Source organism: Elgaria multicarinata, chromosome 13 (genome assembly GCF_023053635.1).
Source record: "Elgaria multicarinata webbii isolate HBS135686 ecotype San Diego chromosome 13, rElgMul1.1.pri, whole genome shotgun sequence".
Taxonomy (NCBI): Eukaryota; Metazoa; Chordata; class Lepidosauria; order Squamata; family Anguidae; genus Elgaria; species Elgaria multicarinata.
Genome location: NC_086183.1, coordinates 11763887 through 11791566, shown reverse-complemented (window position 1 = coordinate 11791566; position 27680 = coordinate 11763887). Strand labels below are relative to the sequence as shown.

The 27680-nt window shown below is 47.1% G+C and overlaps 2 protein-coding genes across 2 annotated transcripts; both read left to right on the top strand.

Moving 5' to 3' along the window:
- Nucleotides 1-512: 512 nt before the first annotated feature.
- Nucleotides 513-8070, top strand: GPATCH3 (G-patch domain containing 3). The gene is made up of 7 exons (XM_063140476.1): nt 513-886; nt 1294-1727; nt 3927-4107; nt 5702-5761; nt 6258-6379; nt 7004-7131; nt 7681-8070. Exons 1-7 carry the CDS (start codon nt 514-516, stop codon nt 7892-7894), a joined length of 1512 nt encoding a protein of 503 aa, XP_062996546.1. The 5' UTR covers nt 513; the 3' UTR covers nt 7895-8070.
- Nucleotides 8071-12626: 4556 nt separating this feature from the next.
- GPN2 (GPN-loop GTPase 2) lies at nt 12627-25061 on the top strand. The gene is made up of 6 exons (XM_063140490.1): nt 12627-12659; nt 14768-15205; nt 16962-17118; nt 18858-19018; nt 21363-21493; nt 23101-25061. Exons 2-6 carry the CDS (start codon nt 14789-14791, stop codon nt 23171-23173), a joined length of 939 nt encoding a protein of 312 aa, XP_062996560.1. The 5' UTR covers nt 12627-12659; nt 14768-14788; the 3' UTR covers nt 23174-25061.
- Nucleotides 25062-27680: the final 2619 nt, after the last annotated feature.

Below are 27680 nucleotides of genomic sequence, written 5' to 3'. Positions count from 1 at the left end.
TCCAAAATATGGTCACCCTAAGGCAACTCTGATGTAAGTCACACCAGACTTTCCAACATATTTAAGCCAAAGCGATTTCACCTTAGTTATCTCCAACATAACTAGAGGCCCTACACTATGGCTTACTTAGCCTGTTCCTAAATCCGGCACTGGGCTGATGTCACTCTGCCCGCTGGCACCTCTATGGTGAAAGTCCTGTATACTTTGTGTTGGAATGGAAGATATCGAGTGGAAAAACCCAAGTGGATTTTAGACCCGAAATATTTTTCCATCTGTAAAAGAAGCAGCTGTATGATTCGTATTTCTTTGGTTCCCGGGCCTACGTTCCTCGCATTGGTAGACTTCGCCCATCACTGCGTTGAGCAACCTAGAATATGGGCGTTGATGGGCAACTCTAACTATTTCTCATCTCTATGATCAGGACTTCGGAGTCGACAGTAAGGACCCTCCTGGAACTTTGGAGCCGCGGGCTCCTGTCATGACGCAATCACTCTGCGCCTCTGACGTCACGTGATGTGCCTGTGGCGTTGCAAGATGGCGGCGCCCGACTCTGGTTCTTCCTCCGTCCAGCCCGGCAGCCAGTATTGCCTGGTCAGCGGCGTTCCGGCCCAGCTTCGCTCCGTCGATCTCCGCTCCTATTTCAGTCAGTCCATCGAGGCAGACGCTTTCCTCTGTTTCCATTACCGGCACCGCCCCGAGCGCAGAGATCCGGGGTCGGTCGCCCCTTCGCAGCCAGGCTCGAGCTGCTGTTGCCTGGTGATGGTGCGGCCCGGTTGGTCCCTCCGCCTGGTCCGTATGTACTCGGGCAAACGGTGGATCGATAAGAAGGGAGAGATGCTACCCGGGCGGTGCATTATCCGAAGAGTTCGGGTTTCCCCTGATAGAGGTATTGAGAGTTTCGAAGGGGAGGCTCCGGGAATGGTCCCTGCACTCATCTTGGATACACTTTGCATTTTCTTGCGTTTCATAGGGATCTATTTAAATAATAATAATTGGGCCCCATAGATCACATCCCCACCAACCCCAGGGTACCTTATGCCAAATGGTCTAATACTTTATGTATCTGATGAAATGGGCTGTAGTCCACAAAAGATTGCGCAGTAATAAATCTGGTAGTTTTAAGGGTGCCATAAGACTCAGTGTGTGTTTGCTGTAATAGCCAAACACAGATATATCTCTAGGGAAAAGTTTATTTCTTTCTGGAAGGTAGTGTAGAACGAGTATTGAAAACAGTATATGGGAAGGCTATGCTATGTAGTTTTTCTTAGCTGTTGTGTCTATATTTTCTTGCAGATGTTGCCGCATTTCCCTATAAAACCAAAACGGAGCTCAACAGAGCATCGAATGAAACTTTCACCCAGGATGACTTAAGACAACTACCTGAACTGAACCCTCCTCCATTCATGCCCTGTGGGAATGTGGGAACTCCTTTGAGCATTTTCTTGGATCTCATCAAAGCCTGCCGGATGCCTACCCGTGCGATCAGGAAACTGCAGTTGCAGTTCCTCAGGACTGGTTCTTCTCGCAGGTATGGAAGTGTACCGTTCACATATGAAGAAACTGAGACTATTGTTGAAGAGGAGCAAGTTTACACTGCTACAGGAGAGGAGATAACAGAAGGGGAGCACTTGCCAGGAGTGGGAATAGCTAACCAAGTCAATGACACAGAAGAGAGAGACTGGGGAGATCCAGAGAAGGAAGTAGCAGAAGAATCTCAATTGGACGACGTAAGTAGTTTCTTCTCATTGAAGTGAAGTTGTTATGCATTCATAGCTATTTTAGAAATGCAATTTTATTCGCTTTAAGGAAGGAAAAATTTTTTTTGCTAATATTTGTAAACTGCCCAGAGAGCTTCGGCTATGGGGCGGTATATAAATGTAATAAATAAATAAATATTTAGTAATCCTTACAAGCTTGGAAATATGTCCTTATAGTTCTGAAGTTCAAGGTCTAGTTTCTCATCCTAGCAACATTATTTGAACTGGGAGTCATGTACTTTAGCTGAGAAAGTTTTAATTTCCACAATAAAACTTCAGAGTGATTACCTGCGGGAATGTATGCTTTTCATAATTCCTGCCATCACAGTTACATTCTCCCAACCCGGCTTTTGCCCAGATTCCAAAGACCTCACCACCTCTTCACACTGCAAGTCAGACTGGAGAACACTGTTTCATAACCAAACTGAGGCTATGAATTGGTCAGTGGGTGGGAAGGTGTTAAGGAAGGATTTGAATGGCAGGTTTATCTGAGGTTTAATATACATGTGTGACTCTACCTCACAGCCTAGGATGTCTTTGCTTTGCACTAAAGGAGCTCATGGTCTCTTAAGAATTGCATGTAAGTGCATACAGGCCAGCATGGTAGAAAAAGGGGAGACGTAGGGTTGGGAGAAGAAGCTATGGGAAGGAAACACAAATGAGGTACCAGCAGTAGAGGTGAAGAGCTTCAGGGGAGAACTTTGATGGGAACCTGTTAGTACCTTGCTTGGATCTCACCTCGTGATCTGTTTACAGCCAACTATGGGTTTTTAAAATCACACAGTTAATCGGCTCACTAATGATGCCTGTGTTATAATGCAGCATCGTTTTGTGAATGGCCCGTTAAGATAATTATCACTACCAACATTTATGGCATTTCAGTTCTCCCTGATCTCACTGCTTATAGTTCCCCCCCTTTCCCTGCCCAGTATGTGTATACAAATCTGCCAATTTGCGGTTAACATCTCATGCATCTGATGAAGTGAATAGTGTCCATGAAAGCTTATGCCATAATAAATCAGTTAAGTCTCTAAGGTGCCACAAAACTTTCAGTTATTTTTGCTGCAACATAGCTGCCACTCAGTATAGATCTCTCCATATTTTAGAGCCACTAGCCTGTCCATGTCATTAGCTTTGTAGATGGAATTCATTAAACCAACAAGAAGGGTTTTTGCAGAAATGTAGTGAGTTCATAAACATACATACAATTGATTCCAAAGAACCATTGTATGATGTTCTGTGCATCTCTTTTGAGCTGTCAGAAAATGGCAGGTCGCTTATCACCAACAGACAACACGAACCAAAATGATTCTCTCCTGGGGCCTGTTCTGGTGATATTCCACTGCGGAGTGTCTATCTGCATGCAGTGCAATCGAGAGCGGGTCTCAGGCTTGTGCACCTCCCTCTGCTGCTCTTCTCATTGCGTGTGTGTAGAGTGTAATGCCTCAACCCACAGATCCTGCAGGTCCTTGAAGGGGGGATCTTCATGACACTTTAATTCGGACACTCTGAAAGCAAAGTTTGGATTACATGGTTAGGCAGATCCTGGATTCAAACAGACATGGTACCTCCTAGCTCAGGCGTCTAACTCGATGCACAGTGAAAGGGGAGGGAGGATGGGCAGACCCTCCCCTGATTTCTGCATGTGTAGAAGTTCCAGGGTGAGTACTGTCTGAGCAATGAGCTAATTGCAGTAACTAGCTGTACCCGGCGTGACATACGCCGTTGTAGCATATCAGCCTTGGGCCGCCTGCCCAGCTCACATGAGATTAGGCCGGGGCCTGGGCTCGCAGCAGGCGAGCGGCCTCCCACCCGCCCACCAAGGGCCCAGGCCGTGCCTCTCTCATGCTCCGGACTGTGGCGCTGCCCCCTTTGTGGTGGAGGGGAGCAAAGAGGCAGAAAGGGGGGTAGGATTACCTTGGAAAGCCCGGAGGAGTTGGGCGAGGGGCTTAGCAACCTGTATCAGCTGACGTTACACGTTACTGTTGCTTAGCAACCTGTATCAGCTGAAGCCTTTACAGAAACATACCTAAGCATTTTATATATAGAGATGTATTCACAGCTAGGCCGGTTGAGGTGGAGGAAGGGGTGGCGAGAGGATTCAGAGCCAAACCTTTGCTCTTATATTCATCTGTATCTCCACTCTCCCCCCTCCCACTTCCGCTACAGGATGACGACGATAGGTGTGAAGAGTGGGAGCGCCACGAAGCCTTGCACGAGGATGTCACCAGCCAGGAGCGCACAAAGGAACGTTTGTACGAGGAAGAGATTGAACTGAAGTGGGAGAAGGGAGGCTCTGGGTTGGTCTTCTACACGGACGCACAGTACTGGCACGAAGAAGAAGAAAGAGGTAACCATGAGCGAGATTCTGCCTGGTTGCCAAAAGTCAGGCTGCCTTTTCAAGAGTTCGCTTTATCCTGCATTCTCAGCCTCTCCCAACCTGGTGTCCTTCAGATGTTTTGGACTACAGCTCCCATAATCTCTGACCATTTGGCTCTCTGGCTGGAGCCAATGGGAATTAAGGACATAAGCGCCATGCTGGATCAGACCTAGCATCCATCTAGTCCAGCACTCTGTTCACACAGTGGCCAGCCAGTCATTGGCCAGGGATGAACAAGAAGGACATGGTGCAACAGCACCCTCCCACCCACGTTCCCCAGCAACTGGTGCACACAGGCTTACTGCCTCAAATACTGGAGATAGCACACAACCATCAGGGCTGGTAGCCATGGATAGCCTTCTCCTCCAGGAATTTATCCAACCCCCTTTTGAAGCCATCCAGTTTGGTGGCCGTGACTACACCTTGTGGTAGTGAATTCCATAATTTAACTATGCGCTGTGTGAAGAATTGTAGTCCTAAACATCTGAAGGCCACCAGGTAGGATGGGGTGGGGAGCTTTTGGCTCTCTGGGTGTTTTGCACTACAACGCCCACTAGTCCTCCCTACTGGCTATGCTGGCCAGGGCTGATGGAAGTTACAGGGCTTCAAGTTGCCCACCCCTGAGGTATGGGAAGGCTGGTGTAGCCTCTGTGAATTCTTGGCCCTTATCCCACCAGAGCCTGGTTTGAGGTGGGTCAGTGGGATTGTCAAACCCAGTTTAAAAAGGTTTTTGCTATTCTGCTTGTCCATCAAATGGCACTTCAAGGTGGCTTTACAACTTGTGCAAAGCTAAAAAATAAAACTAGAATAAAATCTAAGATGAACATGAACAGTCACCAACTAGGCAAAGGGTTTAGAAAATAGTGGGCTTATTCAGACAACACATGAAGCCATGGTTAGGCCGCTAACCCTTTTGCAGCAAATGGTTAGTGAACGTATTTGAACTGTGGTTATGCAGCCACTACACACTAACCAATAATATTTAGCTCAAAATGCTTAACCACCTTGGCTTAGTATGTCATCTGAACAGGGTCAGTATCTTTTGCCTCGTGTCTAAAATAAATCACATCTGGTAGCTTGTTATGTTTGAGGAGGGCTGTCTGCAGTCAAGGCACCCCACAGAAAGGCCCTTGTCCCTAATAGCTGCCCACCTTACCCTGAAGGTGGGCACACTTGGATCAGAGCCTCAATAGAGAACACCAATGTATGGGCAGGTTTACATGGGAGAAGGCAGTCCTTTACGTCAGGATTGGGGAGAAGGTAGATCTCCAGATGTTTGGGACTTCAACTCCCCATAGCCCCTTCTAGCATGGCCAAGTCAGGAATGCTGGGAGTTGAAGGCCAAAACATCTGGAGATCTATTTTCTGCCCATCCTTGCTTTAGGTGTTTCCTTCTGCAAAGACTATGGATGAAATGCTTCTGAATTCTATATCCAGCTTCAACACCTGCACAGAATTCATGAAGTGTTTGGCTGTGGTTAAAAAGAGAATGACCATGATCCGACAGTAGCTGGAGCGAGTTGACATGTTCTAACGGCTTGACACTTCACCTTCTGTTTGGCAGATTTTGATGAGCAGACAGCAGACGACTGGGATGTGGACATGAGCATCTACTATGACAAAGGTACTCGGGCTAAGGGCTCTGTGTGGGTGGGTGTATGATTCCAGGAATGGGCAGAGCCCAAACTAGTTGCATTCGAGAGTCAAGTTTATTGTAATTAGCAACCAGCCACAGTTTCGCATACATATGTTACCTTCATCCCCTCGGCCTTTGCAAGCAAATGCAGGGCCAGCACAAGAAATTTAGCAGTTCTAAAAGTGATATATTTATTAAAATCATTCACTAAGAAGTGCAGCTTTTCAAAGGGCGATCTTCCTTTCATCTGAACCAGCGAAGGGAAGGATATAAATGTTCCTAATGTCAGAGTAGACTTCACATTCGAAAAGAAAGTGAGTGATGTCTTCCAAAATGGAAAGGTTGACTGGTTTCATTTTAAAACTCCTGGAGTTTGGAGAAGGCTGAACTAAGCTGAGGGCCCTCCCCTTCCTGTCTCTGAGCCGTTAGGCTTCCTGCTCTTTTCCTGGGGCAGAGAGCGATATGGGATTTCCACTCGTTCCAGATGGTGGTGACAAGGACGCTCGGGATTTGGTCCAGATGCGGTTTGAACAGAGACTCCGGGACGGATTGGAAGATGGGTCTGTTCTGGGCCAACAGATTGGGAACTTTGAAAAATATACCAAGGTAAGTATAGATGTTGGGGCGAGACTCTCAGATGTTTGTAGAAGGAAATAGGGGCGATGTTGAAGATCCTCACTTATTTTTGATCTTAAAGGTTGCAGTTGGAAGGGCCTGGGCAGCTGAACGGGAATGTGCGTTTGTAATGCGAAGGGCAGAGTACATGATGGGTGTCTGGCTGTACTGGGTCCCTGAATAATAAGCTGCTTTGGAGTTCGCAAAGCCCTAACCTGGTTCCGATAATGAGGCTCTCAAGTTTCTTTAGCTTAAAATTGGGTTCCTTTCCTTATTCCAGAATCGATAATCTGTTGCAGCTTCCCCACTCTGGTGCCCTTCAGACGTTCCCAGCCATACTGGCTGGCATTGATGGGAATTGCAGTCCAACAACTAAGAATTTGTGCCTAAATCTGCTTTTTGCCCCTCCTCCCTCATGATCCCCTTTCCTTTTGTGTCATGTTTTTTAGATTGTAAGCCTGTGGGCAGGGACTGTCTTAAGAAATATTTTTGTAAGCCGCCTTGAGAGCCTTGTTTAGCTAAAGAACGGGAGAAAAGTGCTATAATATACACATCTGGAAGGCTGGTCTGTTGCTATAAAGACTTTATTTTTCTTCCTCCTCCTCCTTCCTCCAGGGTATCGGCAGGAAAGTGATGGAGAAGCAGGGCTGGTCTGAGGGCCTCGGCCTGGGAAGCAGCAATTCTGGAATGGCTGAAGCACTAGACAATGAGGGCCAGAACCCCAAATGCAAGAGGGGCTTTGGGTGAGTGTTCTACCCTTTAAAGGTGGTACATGCAAGGAAGGGCTTGAATCTCCCCATATAAGACGGCGATCTTCACAAACAGCGACCTCCAATGTGGCTTGATTGTGTTGGTAACTGTGTTCACACGAAAGGCCACCTATAAAACAAACTGATCTCAAGCATTTCGGGGGTTGTTTAAATAGGGTGACCACATGGAAAGGGAGGACAGGGCTCCTGTATGTTTAACAGTTGTATAGAAAAGGGAATTTCAGCAGGTGTCATTTGTAGGCATGCAGCACCCAGTGAAATTCCCTCTTCATCCCAATAGTTAAAGCTGCAGGAGCCCCGTCCTTTTTTGTATCTGGTCCTGCAGCGGTAACTGTTCTGATGAAGAGGGAATTTCACCGGGTGCTGCATGCCTACAAATGGGGCCTCGGGCTCATCTGCTTAATTACCCTGAACAGAGCCGTCATCTGTTAAATGCAGATAAGGGATGTCGGGGCAAACTGAATTTCCCCTCCCTTGTGCTGTGTCTCTGAAGGCTGAGTCTCTTTCTGTGCTTTTCTTTAGCTACCACGGTGAGAAGCTCCAGACTTTCACCAAACGCAAGAAACCTCGCGGGGACGGCACCACCCTGATCTCCACCGTCTACGATGACCCCCGTCCCGACGACACAGACCAGCAACTGCTCCGGCGTCAGCTGCCAACCAGCATGAAGTACCGGCCAGATGTGCCCTTTGTCCAGGCCACCCGCGGTGTTCATCAGAGCCCCAGTTCCTCCTGAGCGGCTGGCCAGCCAGGAGAAACTCTCGGACAACGTTTACTTTTGCAACGGCAGACATTTTTCTTACTGGCGAATCGTTCCAGCATTTATTTGTTTTAATGAACAGAAAATGAGTTACTGTAGCCCAAGTCGGAGCAAAATGTTAATTACTTTTATTTAAAATCTTGACAAACAGATACCTCTTGCGGCTTTTTCCGTTACGCTGAATTGAAGCGTTACTGCCGGTGCTGCCCTTGACTCACCTCACCTTCCTCTGCAGAGTTCACACATCCGCCCTGTAGCCGTTCAAGCATTCAGTCTTGCTCAGGCCAAGAGCAACAATCCTTTGCAGTGAAGAGGGCCACTCCAGGCACGAAGCACAAAAGGAGAGCAGTGGCTGCGAATTAGAAAACACGCCATTCCTTTTATTTATTTTTTTATTTTTATTTTTTTATTTATAAATTTTTATTTTAAGACACAAAATAAACATCTTACAAAAAAGAAACAACAACACAACATACTACATACATTTTGAATAAATGTTGAATACATATATATTGAGTAAATATTATCTATAACCTATCCTATCATACAATATAACCATTCTTAACATATAAGTGCACCCCCCACCTCGGGATCTATTCCTGCTTCCAAAATCTCATGCTTTCTTCCGCTGGCGGTTTCCCACTTCCCTTAGAGAACACAAATATTAGGAACTGTTTCCAAATTCCTTCAAACTCATTTATTTTGGTTATACCTTTCCTCCAGTTAATATTATAAGTCAATTTATCATTAATAGCTATATCCCAAACTTCTCTATACCATTCTTCAATAGAGTATTCCCCCTGAATCTTCCAGTTCCTAGCTACCCTCAATCGTGCTGCAGTCAGCAAACTCGATATCAATTCTTTAATTTCTTTTCCACATTTTAAATCTTCAAATAGTGACAGTAATGCAATTTTTGGTGTTTGTTCTATTTTCATTCCCACCATTCCTTTTAAGGAGTGGAGATAAGTGAGAGTCTTGACTGTAATAAAGCAAATTGAAATATCCCCAAACTATTGGCTGAGTAGCTGTAGGCCACATTCGGACGGACGCAATAGTCAACCCTGTGTGCATAATCCACTCCACGGATGACTATGAGCATGTGGCATTCAACGCAACATGCTCATAGTCATCCGTGGAGTGGATTATGCACACAGGGTTGACTATTCATCTCTTTCCCTCTGTCCTCCCCATGAAATGGTAGCGCTGGTTCCCACTTTCCATATCGGAGCGCCACCATTCCGTGGGGAGGGCCGGGGTGGGTGGGAAGAGTGTCTCCTGAAAGCCTCTCCCCTTGCCCTCGCCTTGCTTACTGTATTTTTATCCTGTTTCCCAGATAGCAATTCTCTCCTAAAGCCGCTCCTGTCAATAAAAAAAAAAAGAAGCCCAGCCTTTAGGTTTACAAACTAAAAAGACATGACACAGAAGGCATTGGGAGTGGAGGGCACGGGAAGAGGAGGAAGGCCTGCTTTTTCAAGACCAGAACAGGGTGCTGAGCTATAAGTGGGCATTTAAATGCACAGCAGGCTACGCTGATCTACCGTTGCTGGTGGTCCTGCTTCGATACCAGTCGGTGACTCTTGTTTCTTTGGCGGATGGCTGGGGCCAGAGGGCAATCGTTCCTCCTACTTCTGCCGTCTTGGCAACTGTCAGTCAGAGCTGAGTGTTTTGGCGAGAGGAGCCCCCAAGGGATGGCCAGGTCCATCTTCCCCTTTGATGTCCTTCCTGGGAAGCAGGGGGTACAGCCTCCCAGTGGCCCTACCTACCCTGGCTGATGCCAGAAGCTATGGTGTGTAGCCATTTCAAATTGGGGGGGTGGGACGGGGGACAGCCTATGCTTCCCTGGATGATGACATTAGGGCCACTGATTGGCACATGCAGAACAAAGCTGCAGGTATTACAGAAAGCAACACTTGCCTGTCCCTAGCAGCTCTTCCTGCTACAGTCTGGCTGTGCTTAACATTGGGGGCTTAGTCTTAGTGAGCCCCTACCAGACGTTCAGGCCAAGGGAGTGTTATAAATAGTGGAATGCAGTGGTTCTTTCCACATGGCCATAAGAATATGCTTTTCACAGCCTTCCCTGGTGCCCTCCAGATGTTTTGGACTACAATTCCCACTACCCCTGACTATAGGAATCTTTCCTAGGGCTGATGTGAGTTGTGATCTGGTTGGGCAAGGCAGTGATAGAGGCTCTCCTTTTCAAAGGACAGGACCTCCTTCCAAACTTCAGGGCTCTGGTGAATTTCCATCAGCAGAGGGCGCTGTCATTCGCTCTGCCGTCACCAGAGGGCGCGCCAAAAGCAACAACCAGAAAGACGCCGACGTGTCACTACAACTTCTGCTCTGCAGGGGGCGCGCGCCGCCCAGTTTACAAGGGCGTTTGCCCAATGATCGCGCAGTACGCTCGGAACCTTGTTGTCTTCGCTTATTTTTCCCCCCCATCCGGATGGGAATAAAGAGCGTACAGCGGAAGGAACAAACCGGCCTAAACGGAACCAGAATTATGTAAATCATGGCTGTCCTTGCTATAGAGATGCCAAGGGATAGAGCGACGCCACTCTTAATCCTAGCTAACGGGGGCTCTCCATTTTTACTATAGAAGTAAGAAAAGTTAAGAGTAACTCACCATACTATCTGGATAGGAAAATTCCAGGTTTACTTTGAACACCTCTCCCTTTTTTGGGTGGTCTTTCAGGGTGGAAGTGAGAATGCCCCACAGAAATCAATCAATGGGGAAACCTAAGGTTTCAGTATAGCTGTGATTGGGCAGCAGTGAGTCCACCTAGAAACAAAAGGCAGCAGCAGCAGAACAAAGAACCTCTTAATGACTCTGTTCTTATTTCCTATGGATGCTATTTAAATATATACATACACACTGAGAAACACAAGGTTTAAAACGCTTAAAAAATTGCCCTGCCAATACAGTTCATTAACCCCATATTTCTAATATGCAGTAAAAGCTGCAGGAGCCCTGCCCCCTTGACCACATACAAAAGAGGGTAGGGCACGTGCAGCTTTAATTGTTGTGATGAAGAGGGAATTTCCGCAGGTGTTGCATGCCTACAAATGTAATTTGTTATGCTTATGATATATAACCTTGAGTGTTAAGATAACTGGCTATTCTGCTTTAAACACTTTTGCAACTTGTCTTTAAGAATTTGTATTGGGTGTAATAATTTATACGTGTAGGAGCGTATACAGACGTCTCATGGTCTTTTGTTAAGTGTTTAACTGTACTCAGTGTATGCACTTGGGTGCTCTTTGGGCGCTGTTCATTTTCGCATGCCTACAAAGGACACCTGGTGAAATTCCCTTTTCTATGCAACTGTTAAAGATACAGGAGCCCTGTCCTCCTTTTCATATGGTCACCCTAATTATGCCTCCTCCTTCTCATCATTGCTCCTCCTTGCTTGCTTGACAGGCCGGAGCCAGGGAGCAAGTAGGCCGTGGCATCTTCTCCTCCTTCTCAACACCTCTGTGGTCTGGGCCAGAGTGAGAGGCAGGGGGACAAGCAGGTTGTCATGGTGAAGAGGAGGCCCAACTCCAGGAGGCTCTTGTCACTGGGGTGTGGGCCCTTGACAATTGCCCAACCATACCTACCCTTGATGCCAGCCCTGTACATGGCCCCCCAACTAGCAGAGTTCCTTTCTACCATCTCCTGGAGCTTTCCATGGACACGACTGGCTTCCAGAGCAGCTGTTGTCAATGCTGGCTCCAGCTTTTCAAGGATCCCTGGGCTAGACACCCTCAATATTATAATTCCTGTCAGCCAGGTGATTTAGGATTGCTCTGATAATGTTTAGTTTTGTATTGGTATTGGTATTAATAAGATGGTTTTGATATAACCAGCCTTGGGAGGCTTTTGCTCTGAAAGGTGACATATACATACATGTTTGACATAAAATAAAACAACAGTTAGTCAATTTGATTGCAGAGAACTATAGATTCTTATAATTTAATAAAACAACATTGTAGGCTGGTGGTGATGGTGAGAGAGAGTGGTTTACAACAGTCCTGCAAAGTAGCCCACAATTCGTATGATAATTATTTACTTATTTGTTGAAATTTCCATCCTAGCCTTTCCCCCCAAACTACCCAAAGTGGCAAAATAAACACCTAATTCCAATCCAATCCAAAAATACTTAAACAGGCAAAATGACAACATCAAAAACAAAGAGAAGATTAAAAACAGATCAAGGCTGGTTTGGATTTCCTGCTGCAAAAACTGAAAACCAAATCCTTCATGAACATCTCCCAGGTTGTAGTGTTAGGGTAAAAGCAATCATCAGTGTACTTAAATTTCTCCTTCCAACCCCCTTCTCGCATACAGGGCACATCGAAAAATACAAAAAAAATTTTTAACAAAAATCCAAAATATTTTTTTTACATTACTCACACGAACTAAGGCCTGAATTCTAAAATCTACGAAGAGTAGGACAACTTTCTGAACTGCAATCGCTTGTTCTGGGGATGGTGGGGGGGAGCTCAAACACCCCACTCTAAAATTATGGCTTTCTCCGTTATTTTCTATGGGCGTCTCTCTCTCCTCCTCCTCCTCGGGGGAGGCGAGACTTAAGGAGCCGGGTCAGGTAGACTGTTTGAGCGAGTTCAGTACCTAACTCTGATTTTTAGCGGAAGTCCAGCATCCATCTGCACTTTACTTTTTCTATCTCTATGTCGGATGGGGGAGGGGGGATGCGGTGTGACGGCGAAAAGGTTCCGTGTCGCAGTTGCTTGGGAGGTGAGAGACACTTTTGTGCTTGTTCCGGATACTTCTTAGCCCCGGTTCTTTCCTGCCCCGCTCTAGGGGCCCATTTATTTCTTCCCCAGTTTATTTAATGGGAGCTTGAAGTGGGTGGGGAGGACAACGGTTGACGGGAACTCTTTGTCTTAAAAGGGATGCTCCTCCTGTATCTTTAACAGTTGTGATGAAGAAGGCATTTCAGTAGGTGTCATTTGTATGCCTGCAGCACCTGGTGAAATTCCCTCTTCATCACGGCAGTTAAAGCTGCTCTAGCAATACTAGACTGACCAGTTACAAAAGAGAGCAGGGCTCCTGCAGCTTTAACTGTTGGGATGGAGAGGGAAATTCAGCAGGTGCTGCATGCATACTAATGATACCTACTGAAATTCTCTTTTCTATGCAACTGTTAAAGATACAGGAACCCTGTCCTCCTTTCCATATGATCACCCTACCTTATTTAACCCCCCACCCCCATGACTCTCCCTGCATTTTGGGGAAGGTCTTGCTCCCCCAACTACAGGCGCATCCCTTCAAGCCCATCAGAGCCCAAACCTCCACAAAACACACGGTTTTTGCTTACCATTATGGCCCTGGGCAGCTCATTCAAACTATGTCTCATTTCCCCCACAGAGCTCCCTAGAAGCAGAGATGTCTCATAGGCTCATTAAGAAGGCTCCAATCATTGTTTTTATTGGAAGGGGAGATTTTAGTGCATTTTGTATTATGTTAGGTTATGGGCGGTGGGTGGGTGGAATAGAACAGTCTGTTGCAAAAGAAAAGAAAAAAGCTCCAAGGAAGGGGAGCTTTTATCCACCCACCCAGCCACCCCAAAGTGCAGCAATATAAACAATGCTTTATCTAGTACATAAGTTATTGCGTAATGATGTAGCTGGTGGCAACTCAGGTCTATAGACTGCTCTTGCCTACAAAATAGTGATTACTACTTTCAAGTATTTAAAGTGCTTCACGTGCGTTAGTATCTAGTTGTAATCCTTACAACCCTATAAGGCAGGGATGGGAATGTGTGGCCCTCTAGATGTTGTTGAATTGCAACTCCCATTGTCCCTTAGTATTGGCTACGCTGGCTCTGGCTCATTAGACTTGTAGTCCAACAACATTGGGCGGCCATATGTTCCCCAGACCTGTAGTAAGGCAAGTCAGCATTGCTATGTGCATATTGCAGATGTGAGGACTGAGGCTGAGAGTGCGTAGCTTGCCTAAGCCCACCTAGCAAATTCACAACAGATGTGAGATTCAAACCTGGGACTTCCAGATTCATAGCTCAGTCTCTTAGTCATTACACTACTTTGGAACACTTCACAAGTTATTTGCAGGTAGCCATGCTGGTCCACACAAAACAACCTAAAAAGTCACAGTAGGGGAATACCTTTTATTAGGACCAGCTAAAATGTCATGAAGTAGTGAGCGAGATTTCAAGCTCTCTAGGACTCGTCAAACTGGACGTAAAGCAACAAAAATGGGAGAAAGCTGGACAGAAAAGCCTCAAATTCTGCACTCTTAAAATATACTGCTAGATTTTATTATGCAGACTTAATTAAACTGGGCAAACAGATTTCAGGTTGCACTATGTGCCGATACAACAGAGAAGCAGTAACTGCTCCCCTTTGAAATAATAATAATAATATTATTATTCTTTTCATTTATTTCCCATCTTTTCTCCAAGGAGTATGTGGATTGGGCTGCCCCCTTTATTTTCACAACAATCCTGCAAAATAGATTATACTCAGAGAAAGGGACTAGCTCAAAGTCACTTAGTGAGTTTTGTGGCCTGAATGGAGATTCGAATTCAGGTCTCTCCGATCCTAGACTAACAGTCTAGTCACTGGCTCTCTCAAAGACAGCAGTTATCTAGCATTACTCTACTGTTGCTTTGATATGTTGTGTTGTTATATGTATACTTAAAACGTTTTAAGTGTACTTCTAAATAAGTATGATCACACAAGTACTCTCACCAGGCAGCCAGAATTGGCTGGTTTCCTGATGGGTATACACTTGATGGCAAACACAACTTTGAGTGGTGTGTGGAACGGTACTTATATATTGACATCCTTTCTGTTGTCTTTTTTTTACAAATTATTATTAAGGAAAAGAAAGAAGCGTACATCATGTCCAAAAGCCGCAAGCCGTCCTCACTAGCCTTCGGCCAGGCAGTGATTGGGCCTCCAGGTTCGGGGAAAACAACTTACTGTCTTGGCATGCAGGAATTCCTTTCTGCAATTGGGCGCAAGGTAGCTGTGGTGAATCTGGACCCAGCCAATGAAGGGATTCCCTACCAGTGCGCTGTGGATATCTCAGAACTGATCACCTTGACTGATGTGATGGAGAACTTGAAACTGGGACCCAATGGTGGCTTGATCTATTGCATGGAGTATCTGGAGGCCAACTTTGACTGGCTGCAGGAGAAACTAGCCCAATTTAAGGGGCATTACTTCTTATTTGACTGCCCAGGGCAAGTGGAGCTCTGCACCCACCATAGTTCGTTGAGAAACATCTTTGCTCAGCTTGCTAAGTGGAACTTCAGGGTACGTCTGGCATAGAGATATGATCAAATCAAGTCTTGAACCAAGCTCTGTATTTTGGGCAAGTGGTGAACGATACTCTTAAGAGCTGGAGGAGATAAGCCTTGTAGGCGTGTTTGTGGCTTTTTTGAGGAAGTGGCAAGACTGCACTTCCACAAAACTGGATGCCCCTGGGGTGGGACCATCGGGGCACTCAGTAATAAGAACAAAGGATACCAAAGTCATTAAAGAGAAAAAATGTATTCAGCAGACCTTTTAAGTATTGCAGATGGGAGTCACCGAAACCTGGGACTTTCTGCATGCAAAGCATGTGGTCAGTCATTTTATGAACTTACACGGGCAGGCAGCCGCACACAAGAGCCCACTCAAAGACTCTCTTGTAACACACAGGAAGCAAGTGTTTATTGGGGTTGGAGGCGGCTGAATCTTCGGACCTTGTGCATGCAAAGCACGTACTTAGGACTTCCTCTTGCTCTTCCTTGCACTCCCACAAGCAGGCTCTGGATTTCCTTCTCTCTTTCCCTCCATTCCAAATTTCCTCCCTTCCTCCTCCTCCTCCCACCCATTCCCTGCTACTCCTCCGGTCTTCGTCTTCTTTCTCTCCCACCCACTCCTGTTGTTGGCATCTTTCTCCACCACCACCACCCGGCTTCTGCTGGCTGTACCTGGTGCTGCCACCGCTGCTGCTTACCTGCAGGTTCTCCACCCTCACCCCCACTTCTGATGCTTGCCTTCTGACCCCCCCTCCCTGCATGTCTGTGAGGTGTGGTGTAGTGGCTAGAGCGTTGGGCTGGGAGTCGGGAGATCCAGGTTCTAGTCCCCACTCAGCTACGGAAGCTCACTGGGTGACTTTAGGCCAGTCACAGTCTCTCAGCCCAACCTACCTCACAGGGTTGTTGTTGTGAGGATAAAATGGAGAGGAGGGGGATTATGAATGCCGCCTTGTGTTCCTTGGAGGAAAAAAGGTGGGATATAAATGTAATAAATAAATAATAAGTAAAGTCTGCCCACTTGCCCTCTTCCTCCGCACTCTCCTTGGGAGAACGGGAGCAGAGAGGAAGCCCCATGTTCTTATTCCTTGCTGCTGAGCTGAGCCTGGCAGTAGGAAGGAGCAGTGGGGTAGGAGGAACAGGTGCTGGTGGTGGGTTGCTGACCCCTGTCTTAGAGTGTACGTACGTGTTTGTATGTGTGTGTCTGTGTCTATCTGTGTGTGTGTGTGTATATATATAGTATATATATATTACTACTAGCATTTTTTTCCTTTCCCATGCTCACTGGAAGCCCTAACTACTTGGCTGATGCCGTAACATCTAGCCTGGATCAGATGCCTCTGCCAGCCAAGTTGGTGGCCCCACTGAAAGTGAGAACATGGATACCTGGTACTTTGTTTATTAACCTTACATAAAATGTTGTGAAAAACTGGAGAAGAACAGAAGTAAGACCAGATTTGCACCAAAACCATCACACTGCCCTGTCCTCCTGCGGTAAATACCTATCTAGAGGTTGACTTAAGGAAAAGCCCTGGCCAGTTACTTTTCCCCCCTGTGTTGACCTGCCACAGCCTTCCTCAACCTGGGGCGCTCCAGATGTGTTGGACTGCATCTCCCAGAATACCCCAGCCACCTGGGTTATTCTGGGAGATGCAGTCCAACTCATCTGGAGCGCCCCAGGTTGAGGAAGGCTGTGCTAGAACATCCCAGACTCGACACCGCGTTCGTTTCTCACTCTTCTCTCCCTTTCTCTTGTTTGCGCTTCGCAGCTGGCGGCTGTTCATCTGGTGGATTCTCATTACTGCACAGACCCCGGCAAGTTCATCTCCGTGCTCTGCACGTCCCTCTCCGCCATGCTCCACGTAGAGCTGCCCCACGTCAACGTCCTCTCCAAAATGGACCTGGTCGAACAGTACGGGAAACTGGGTGAGAGCCCCGTCGCAGGAAGGCCTCAAATGGCTGCGGAGTAGACGAACGAAGCCTCTTGCTACGGGGCGATCAGATGGCAGCTTCAAAAGATGTGGCTGATCGTGTCCCGTAGCCCGAGACGGGCCATAGCTGAGTGAGAGAGCATTTGCTTTGCTCATTCAATTCCTGGCTTTTCCACTGAAAAGGATTTGAGACCTTAACTACGTGTGATGTTAAATGTGTCATCTACAGCATTGTTCCAGCTTGAGCATTTTTTAAAAAAAGAAATAATAAGTGGAGGGGGAGCACTTTGAATCAGGACTGCAGCATGTGTGTTTGTGTGTGAGGTTTGGCTCTTCCATTCCCCGCTGTACTTCTTAACACAGAGCACAGTTAAACTGTGGAACTCACTACCACAAGGTGTAACGATGGCCACCAATTTGGATGGCTTTAAAAGGGGGTTGGATAAATTCCTGGAGGAGAAGGCTATCCATGGCTACTAGCCCTGATGGTTGTGTGCTATGTCCAGTATCTGAGGCAGTAAGCCTGTGTGTACCAGTTGCTGGGGAACATGGGTGGGAGGGCACTGTTGCACCATGTCCTGCTTTGTTGGTCCCTGGCCGATGGCTGGTTGGCCACTGTGTGAACAGAGTGCTGGACTAGGTGGACCCTCGGTCTGATCCAGCACAGCTCTTCTTATGTTCTTATGCTGCAATTTGGATGAAAATCCTTCACTCCGTGTGCTGCAATTGGCAACATAAAACAGCTCCCATTGGTGCTGGTGGATCGCAGTGGGGCAGGGAAAGATTACCCTCTTTAATGAGGTGGACAGGGAACGTGGGGCCTTCCAGATGCTGTTGGACTGCAACTCCCATGACCCTCCACCATTGGCTATATTGGCTAGGGCTGATGGGAATTGCAGTCCAACCACATCTGGAGGGCCACGCTTTCCCTGTGCCTGTTTTAGGAAGAAATGTTCGAAATGTTGAAAGCAGGCCTAAATGCTGGCTATATTAACAAGAGACCAGTTTCTGCTCTCCACTAAAATGCCCTTTTCTGGCCTTCAATATGTGCCTAAAAGACACAAATTCAGCAGGTGCAGTGAAAAGGTTCAGCTGCTGAATTTCTGCCTGTTGTGTGATTCTCAAAGATCCAGGTGACCTCTGGAACCTATTAGTATTACCAATGTGATTTGGCTTGGGGGGAATCCGCACGTCGTTCTGAGATCGCTTCTAAGCGACCCCAGTGCGGCGTGAAAGCGAGCGTGTAACTTGCCTTTTGAAGAGCCGACGAAGAGACGTCCTTCCCACCGTCGCCACCCACAGACCTCCTCGCCAAGCAGCGAGGAGAGCTCGGCTGAAGAAGGCGGGGTTGAGAGCGGAAGAAGCTCTCCACCCCGCCTTCTTCCCCCGAGCTCTCCGTCCCAGCCGGTGAGGAGGTCTGCGGGTGGCGGCGGCGGCAGGAAGGACGTCTCTTCGTCGGCTCTTCAAAAGGCAAGTTACACGCTCGCTTTCACGCCGCACTGGGGTCGCTTAGAAGCGATCTCGGAACGACGTGCAGATTCCCCCTTGATCTGCAGCAGCCTTCTCCAATCTGCTGCTCCCCAGATGTGTTGGACTACAACTCCCAGCATGACTGGGTGGGGGATACTGGGAGTTGTAGTACAACACATTTGGAGTGCACCAGCTTGGAGATGGCTGACTGGCACGTTTGTCCCTGAATTTCCTGAAGATTTTTCTGTTTTACTTCTCTTGCAGCCTTTAACCTAGATTATTACACGGAGGTTCTTGATCTGTCTTACCTGTTGGATCACCTGTCTTCTGACCCTTTCTTCAAGAACTATCATCGCCTGAACAAGAAGCTTGTGGAAGTGATTGAAGACTACAGTTTGGTCTCCTTTGTACCTCTCAATGTCCAGGTAACCAAGTCTCGTTGATGGGAAGCCAGTCACTGAAGCCTTGGAGCACACATCCATTTTTCTAAAGTCACTTATGCCACATTTGGACTTCTAAGGGCTCACCTCCTTCTCCTGCAGGAAAATTAATATTTTTTTGGATCTGTGGATTTCCGTTTCAGACTTGGGCTGTCAATCATCGTTATAGTATTATGGGGCAGTATATAAATGTAATAAATAAATAAATATTAAACGATAGTTTTGGTTAAATTAAATTAAATATAGTATAATTTAGTGGATAAGAGACTGAGCTGGGAAGCCAGGGGTCCCCAATACAAATTCCACCTGCTACGGGCTCACTAGGTAGACTAAGGCAGTCTTCTGTCTTTCACCCACAGGGCTTTTGTAAACATCACTGAGATAATGGCCACATTTCATGTAACGATAACCTAGTATACCTGTCTTATATGAATAAATTCCATGCTGGTGTATGGAGCCCATTCACTCCTGCTTTGTTCCAGCCACTCGTGCAAGTGGCAAAACAAACCAGAAAGGGTTAGCTTAGCATTATACCTGAACTCAGGATCCTGGTTTGTTAGTCCCAAACCAGCCAGCAATAAACCAGATTTGTTGTTGGCTTACGAATCCTGGTTTGTTTGGGAGCATCAAAGCAGCAAGCCAGGTTCAGACGTAATGCTAAGCTGACCATTTCTGGGTTGTTTATCCACTCACACAAACAGTAGGAGCAAAGCAGGAGCAAAGGGGTTGTTGGCATGTGCCTACCGCTCCCTCACAATAAGCCAGGATAAGCTAGGAATCCTGTTTTATCATTATATGCAGCTGTGGCTAACGTGTAAAGCTGCAACCCTATCCGCACTTACATAAGTCCCATTGAACTCAATGGGACTGTCCAAGTATAGGACATAAAGCACAATAAAAGCACCAAGAAGAAGCAGCAGCATTGATGATGATGTGAAAGTTTAAAATAGTATTTAGTTCAAGCATATACATTTGCTTAAACTGCATTCCAGAAAACAAGGAAACCACTGATTCTTTTTACTGGTAATGCAGTTGTGTATATTAGCCAAATTGGACAGTGATGCATAAGGAAACAGTTGAAATCATAAAAAAGAACAGGAGTGCTTTTATTAATTACTGACAAAGTAAAACTTGTATCTCTGTTAATATGCTGTATAAGCAATTTATTATATATTAATATGTGTGTGTGTGTCCCCTGAGCCCTTATATCTAGGGCCTGAGTGGGAAAATTGTGGCCCTCTGGATGTTTTGGCCTACATCTCCCATGATCCTTCACCACTTTTTATGCTGACTAGGGCTGATGGGAGTTGTAGTCCAAGACATCTAGTGGGCCACACATTGTCCACCCCTGGTATAGAATATCTCTATTGTAATATTAGAAGTTACAATGTATGGAACATAAAGAAAGGGTTTGCTTGGTATAATATATGAAATAATGTGGTTATAACATAACATTTTTAAATATGGAAAATATAGGAAGGAAAGTACAGAACAGTTTTCCTTGGGCAGCTGAATCGTCTAAGGCAGCCTTTCCCAACCTGGTACCCTCTAGATGAGTTGGACTATAATTCCTATTATCCCCAACCAGCATGACTTGCCATGTGGGCTAGGGATGATGGGAAGTGTAGTCCAGTTCATCCGAGAGCATCTGGTTGAAGAAGGTGGTTTGGAGTAAGAGTGACCAGAGAAGGTAGCACTGTCCCTGGAAGAAAACATCTATTGGTGCAGAAATGGTGGAAGGACCCCTGCAATTAACAGGCAAAAAGTTTAATACAGTCACTGGGATCCACCTTGTGAATTTGACTAGTTGAGCAGGACTCAAAACCCTTTTGAGTCTAGAAGGCTAAAAAAATCTGCTGCCAGGGAAATAAGTATTCAAGGATGGAAGAGCAGCTTGGGATTATTTTTTTATTAGTACACTTATATCTCACCTTTCTTCCATCATGAAACTCAAGTCAGTATTGCCTGAGTTTCCTAGCAGGTCTCCCATCCAGACACTGACCAGACTCACACCTGCTTAGCTTCAGCAAAATGGATGCATTATATACCCTCAGCCTATGCTCTGTATTTAAAAACTGCTTATAAGCCAGTTCACATGCTGGTTGCACCACCTGATGGCTGCAGCATCAAATGGAAATATGTATGGGTGAATGTTTTGACTCCCCAAGACAGCACTCCTATGTCTCATTGAACGTGAGGCTGCTCAGTGGAGTGTCTTTGCAAGTGATGATAAATCATGTGATGTGGATCATCCCTCTGAATAGCAGGATGAAATACAGAGAGGAATCCGTTCTGGCCCTCCGTGTGTTCTTGCTCTCCCCCTTCCCAGGACAAGGAGAGCATGCAGCGTGTGATGCAGGCCGTGGACAAAGCCAACGGCTACTCCTTCGGGGACTTGGAGCACAGGAGCCTGGGCGCCCTGATGTCTGCAGCGGTGGGAGCTGATTTCCATTTCACGTCGTATCCTTTTTGCTGTTTCTCTTTCCCTCCTCCCGCTCAGAGGCAGGCTGGGTCTTGCTTATGTGTTTTGGGAATTAATCATCCAAGATTTAAAACATCTACCAGCCAGCCATTGCGTTGCCATTTCGAGGGCTAGTTTGCACTGGCTGGCGGTGGCATTGGTGGCTTGTCAACGTGCTGGTCTTAAGTTGTAAAATCAAACCTGCACATAATCACTGTGTGTGTTGAAATCCGCCTATTTCCGCAGTGGTGGCCCCATTTTAAAAGCATGTCGGGATGATGGCAATTAACCCAACCTTTTGCAGACAGCGATAGTGTGTAGAACTAGTGCAGATGATACCATACTGATGGGCAGGAGCCTCGGACTGACACATCTGCATCTTGTGTTAGGTGAGATTGCCAAAGCCAACATATGTAATGATCCGAGGCGTGGGCGGCCGGACTCTAGGGCTAGGCCTCTGGGACCCGGGAGAACTAAAACATAACAGAGCCCCACACAAGACAGGTAGTCTGGAAAGGTCTTACTTTAATAATACTAGCAAGGTATGGCAGAGCCAGAGGCAACAGCAAAGTCCAGGCGTGAGCAGGATTCAGAGTCCAGGAGTACACGAAGTCCAAGCAGGGCGAGGGGCAAAAGCAGAGTCTAGGAATAGCAGGGTTCTGAGGCCAACGGTACACAAAGTCCAAGCAGGGCCAGAGGCAAAGTCCAGAAAGAAGCAGGTTTCAGAAGCCAAAGGCAAACCTGAGTTCGAGCAGGGCCAGAGGCAAGGGACGTGGTCATGACAAAACAGCAGTTCAGGCAAGGCAGGGTCCGGAGGAGCAGGCTACAACAGATCCAAGAGATTGCGTTGCTGTGGCAAAGGCTAGAGTAGAAATGCTGGTCTTATATAGCCCTGACCCTACCTGCTCCCAGCTGATCCACATCAGCCCCCATGGAGTATTGCTGGCAAAGGGTCTGAGCCCAGCCATCACTCTACAGCAGAACAGCTCCTGACAGGGGCCCTGGGCCCTGCGAATACTCTGCACTAGCACAGATCCTGACAAGATAGGCCAACCCATAAGATCTGGCTTATTAGTACAGATCCTGTCTGCTTTATGAGAGATTTATAAGAACACTAACTCAAGCTTTACAAGTAAGTTTCTAGCCCTGGGGGGCACTAACCAGAGCAAAACCTCAAAGACAGATGTAACACTGAAGTACGGAATCGCTGTCCCTTGCCGCTTTTGAAAGCAATTTCTCACGAGTGAGGCCGTGAGCAAAATTGTACCACCCTTTGATTAAAGGTTGAGCACCACTGGCGGGGGGGGGGGGGGGGGAGGGGAGGTCAGGCGAAAATCATTTTGCAGGCTGCTCTTAGCCGGAGGGCTGCCAGGTAGCCACCTGTGATCTAGAAAAAATACTTCTCCCACTTTCGTTCCAGGTAGCTCAAATTCCCTTTTTTGTATCATCCGCTACCTCCGATGCTGTACTTTGGAAAGTCCTCCTAGTAATTGGACTGTCAGCTACCTGTCAAATAGAGATAAAGATTGATGGATCAGCCTGCCTGCCTCTCACACTTTGAGCATCAGGCCGTTTGCTCCTTTCACCTTAACTCACCAATAAACAGCACACTAGCAGTCCAGGAGAAATATGTCCAGCCGCCGGAGGAGACGTTGGAGCAGGAAGCCATGGACGTGTAGCGTGCCTGCCGCAGCTGTAGCTGGTGACCAGAGCTTACCCTGTCCCAGATGCCTTCCCATCAGGGGTGTGAGGGGGGGTCCCCTGTGTCACTGGACCTGAAGAAGAAGCCTCTAGCAAACACAGGCTACCACAATGCAGCTCGTGCCCTTAGGTTCCTTCCAACAAGAGCTACCGTGCTGGGGTAATTGGGAACCTGCCTACCCGAGAGAGAGAGGCTTTTCTCTCAGGAAGATGGTCGTCCTGTGCATGGTTTGTAGCTGACCAAAGAAGAAATGGCAGTGTGTTGTGGTTTGGCACCTGTGAGCCCAGGAGTTGGCCACGTGTAGCCAAGATCAAATCTCCCAGCAAAGGGGCAAAATAATGGATGTTGCCATGAAAGACGTTTCCATACAGAATAACCAGAGAGATGTCCCTGCTTCTGTTTCTCTATTCTGTCCTTCTGCAACCGGGCGCTCCTCCATAGGGGTTGGACTTCAGCTTCCCATGGTTGATGGGAGTTGTGGCCCAAACATCTGGAGCGAGCCAGATTGCAGAAGGCTGCTCTGCCTCGTTACGCATTGCTCGGTTGTCACTAACTGCAGAGTTGTGCTCTGTTGGGGAGACTGCTGAATAAAAACATTTCCATGCTCTCTGCACCAGACCTATGCGCATCTGTTCCCTGGTGTGTAAGTATGGGCAGGCTTTTGGCATTTGGGGGGGATGTTGTGGCTCCCCCCTCCTTCTCCAATAGTAGTTTGGAAGAGAAAAAAGAACAGAAGAAGAGCCCTGTTGCATCACACCAAAGGCCTGTCCAGTCCAGCCTCCTGTTTCTCCCAGGGGCCCACCAGATGCCCATGGAAAGGCTGTAAGTAGGTCATGGGGGCCGTGGCTCTTGTTCCCTAGCAAGTGGTATTCAGAGGTAGGTCACCTCTGATCCTGGAGGCAGTACATAGCTGCCATTGATAGACTTTGTCACCTCTGATCCTGGAAGTAGTGTACAGCAGCCATTCGTAGCGTGATCAGCAGCCCTTGCTAGCCTTTGCCTTGTCCTTCAAGAATCTGTCTAATCCCCTGCTAAAGCCCTCTAGGTTAGTGGTCATCACTACATTCCTTGGAAGCCAATTCCACAGTTTAACTCCACGCTCTGTGAAGAAGTACTTCCTTTTGTCTGCCATGATTTCCCCATCAGCTTCAGCGGATGACCCTGGATCCTAGTATTATGAGAGAGGGAGAAAAGCTGCTTTCTATCCACTTTCTCCACTCCATACATAATTTTATACACCGATATCATGTTCCCATCCCATTACTTGCCTTTTCCCTAAACTAAGCAGCCCCAAATGTAACCTTTCCTTTGTGGTGCATTAAAAGATTAACGCATTTATTATGTTATGCGGTTTTGTGAACTAGAGTCCCATGTCACATTTGAGTATTATCTACAGATGGCAGGTGTATCTGAACATAGGCATAGATAGAACAGGGTAATGGGAACAGTGAGGTCAAAAGGAAACCGAATGCAAAAAATACAGTCTGTGACACTTACATTAAAGCTGACCATTCGCCACAAAACAAACATCCTAGCATTCCCGCACTAATTAACACCTGTAGGAGGATAGGAAGCCATTATCACAATTCAAACCACTGTTGATAGAACTGAACTCCTTGATAAATTGTAATCCAAGCTAGAGATTACATCTGGGTCATGTCTATCAAAGTGGCAAGAAGAAAGGCAAGGAGCATTTTACCAAATTATATTTGAGGATGGAGAAGCTAACCTCAAAGAAGTTGTGTGCTCTGTTGGGGGGAGAGGAGGGGGATTTCCCCTCCAGCCCCCTCCCCCATTAAATTTATCGCATGGTCCTTAGCAAGCTGGGTTTTAAGTGCTTAATAAATGATAAATCAGATATGAAATCACGAGCCTTTGTGGTGCTGAACTAACTGCCCATTGTCTTTTGCTGCCAGCCAATGTTACAGCACTCCTAAAAGTGCTTTCTTTGGGTGTTCCAGCCTGTTGCTTTCTACAGCTGTGGTATGTTCCTGCTACATTCCTGGGTGGGGCAAGAGGTATCTTCCGGGTTGCGGACATTCCGGATGATTCCCCAAAGGGGGAAGCAGGTAGGAGGGAGAAGCGGATGTGATCGCTTCTTCCAGGCTTCGCCACGCGCCTCTGACACGTCACATCAGCTCCTTTGCTCTGCTGGGTGTTGCTTCGCTGATGCCACAAGGGGTTGCTGTCGATGCAAGGAATGCGACTTTGCTGGGTGTGTCTTGTGTTGAAGTCCGTCTCCAACACAAAACTTGGCTGTGGACGAAGATGGCCTTAGGCCTATTCCCATGGTCTGTGTCATGAATGGGGATCTCCAGCACACACGGAAAGAGAGGCTTCGACAGAACTGTCTGCCTATGCTCCTCCTCTCCCACCACCACCAGCCAACCCCTGAGGTTGATGTGCAAAAAGGAAGAAAGAGATTTTGGAGCCTCCAAGCTGAAGATTCTCAGTTGATCATCTGGCGAAATTGCTGTAACATCTTAAGCCGCTTCTGGCTTGCCATGTGGCTAGTAATGGTAGAGAATTTCAGTTTGGTTTTGGTAAGAATTTACCAGTATTTGTCCAGTTCTCCATATTAGGGACAAGATGTATGTAAAATCTTTAAACATTCCAATCTGGGAGAAACCAGAACTGACATTCAGTGCTTTGGGTGCTTAAAAGCCTGGGTTTGAATCATTGGCTAGGTTCACACAACATACTAACTCACCATGGGTTATTGAGTTGCCCCATTGCAGTGCATTTTCCCCAGGGTGTCTTGTTAACCCTGCAGTGTGGTTTATTTTTCTCGAACAAGCCACCTTGAGAACCCATGGCTTCTTGTTGGGTTGTTCAGGGAGGTTAACAACCAAGCTTGTGGAAAACACATTGGGTTCAGAGAACACAATAACCACCCTGCGGAAATAGCACTGCATTCAGACAACACATGGCTCAACACCAACCCACAGTGGATGGGTTAGCGTATTGTGTGAACCCAGCCTCTGCATGCAACCCTATTAGTGCTGGACTAGAGTTGCCACCTCTTTTTCTGACAGGCTTCTCATCTTTAACAGCAGGTACATCATGTGCTTTTTCATGCTGGGAACAGCTGTACCGATTGAATTTGGCCAGTGCAGACAGGTGAGAATTTCATTTCAGTTTGGTTATCAGAATTTACCAAAACGTGCGACGTTCTACATATTTGGGATAGAGAAAAACACTTCAGGTTAAAAACACACACACGTGAAAACAGGAGAAGCAAAACAGGAAGGTTTTCTCAACCCTTCTTTGCAGTTCTCCAAGATCATGCAGAAAGTTTCTTTTGTGTGCCAGTTCCAAAACGTTTCTGGGAGGCTGCACGTGGTGTCATTGCCATGGAAATGCTCCACGTGATTGTGAGGCTTTACCTGGCATGCCAGGCTGTACCGTACGCCCATCTTGAGGTTGTCCAGCACACGGAAACCTTTAAGTCTGAGTTTGGGACCTTCTCTGGTGCCATGAAGTGGCAGGGGTCAGCCCTCCAGTTCTTCCCAGTCAAGGCTCCCAAAGGTGTTGGCATCAGCTGCCACCAGTTCACGTTTATGAGCTTTGCAAATTTCTTCCATAGGCGGAGAGCGCTAGCCTCAGATGGTTCGCTTTGATTTCCTCACCAAGGAGTGCCTTTCATCTCAGGCCGCCTGCACGCAGGCCGGTGGGCGGGCCCTTCTCACACCTGCAGCCCCGCCAGCCTCGGCAACTTCACTGCAGTTTCGCCGCTGAGCTGGGGCGGGGCAGGGCTGGGCCCCAGCAGGCCTGAGGCTTTGAGCCTCCTCTTCATGTTCTGTTGAGCCTCACAGGGTGTGTGCCGGGTTCAACAGCAGCTGGCGTGATGGTGGTGTCGTGCGTCAGGGCAAGGTAACAGTATCTGGCAAAGCGTGGCATACCTGCCCCAGAAATGTGGGTAGCATGGCTCCATGGGTTAAGAACAGGGGATGCCAAGCTAGCCTAGCTCAAAAGCAGCAATTTGCGGAGTCGCCTCAAGGGAACTGGCTGTGATGAAAGTGTTATGGAGTGAGATAAAAGCGCATGGATTGTCCTTCCTCTGTTACAGAGGAGCGTAATCTATTTGAAGGGAGGTCCTATCCAATTCTACTTTAAAGCTAAAAGAATCGTAAGAAAAGTTGGCCATCAGCTCTTAGCACCTGGACATGCAGGTCCCCTGGTCACAGTGTTCCATACTATAGTGAGATGTGCAGAAAGGGGGAACTAAAATGATCAAGGGGGCAGATTGTTTACCAGGGGGAAAAGACGCGTAAGGGGAAACATGACAGAGGAGTATGGAATTAAGCATGATGCTGAGAATGTGGATACAGAGACCGTTTCCCTCCCTCTCTCATAATGCTAGAACCCAATGGGGTCACTTCCCATGAAGCTGATTGGTGGGAGATTCAGGACAGATAAAAGGAAGTCCTTCTTCACACAGGGCATAGTTAAATTGTGAAATTCACTACCACAAGAAGCAGTGA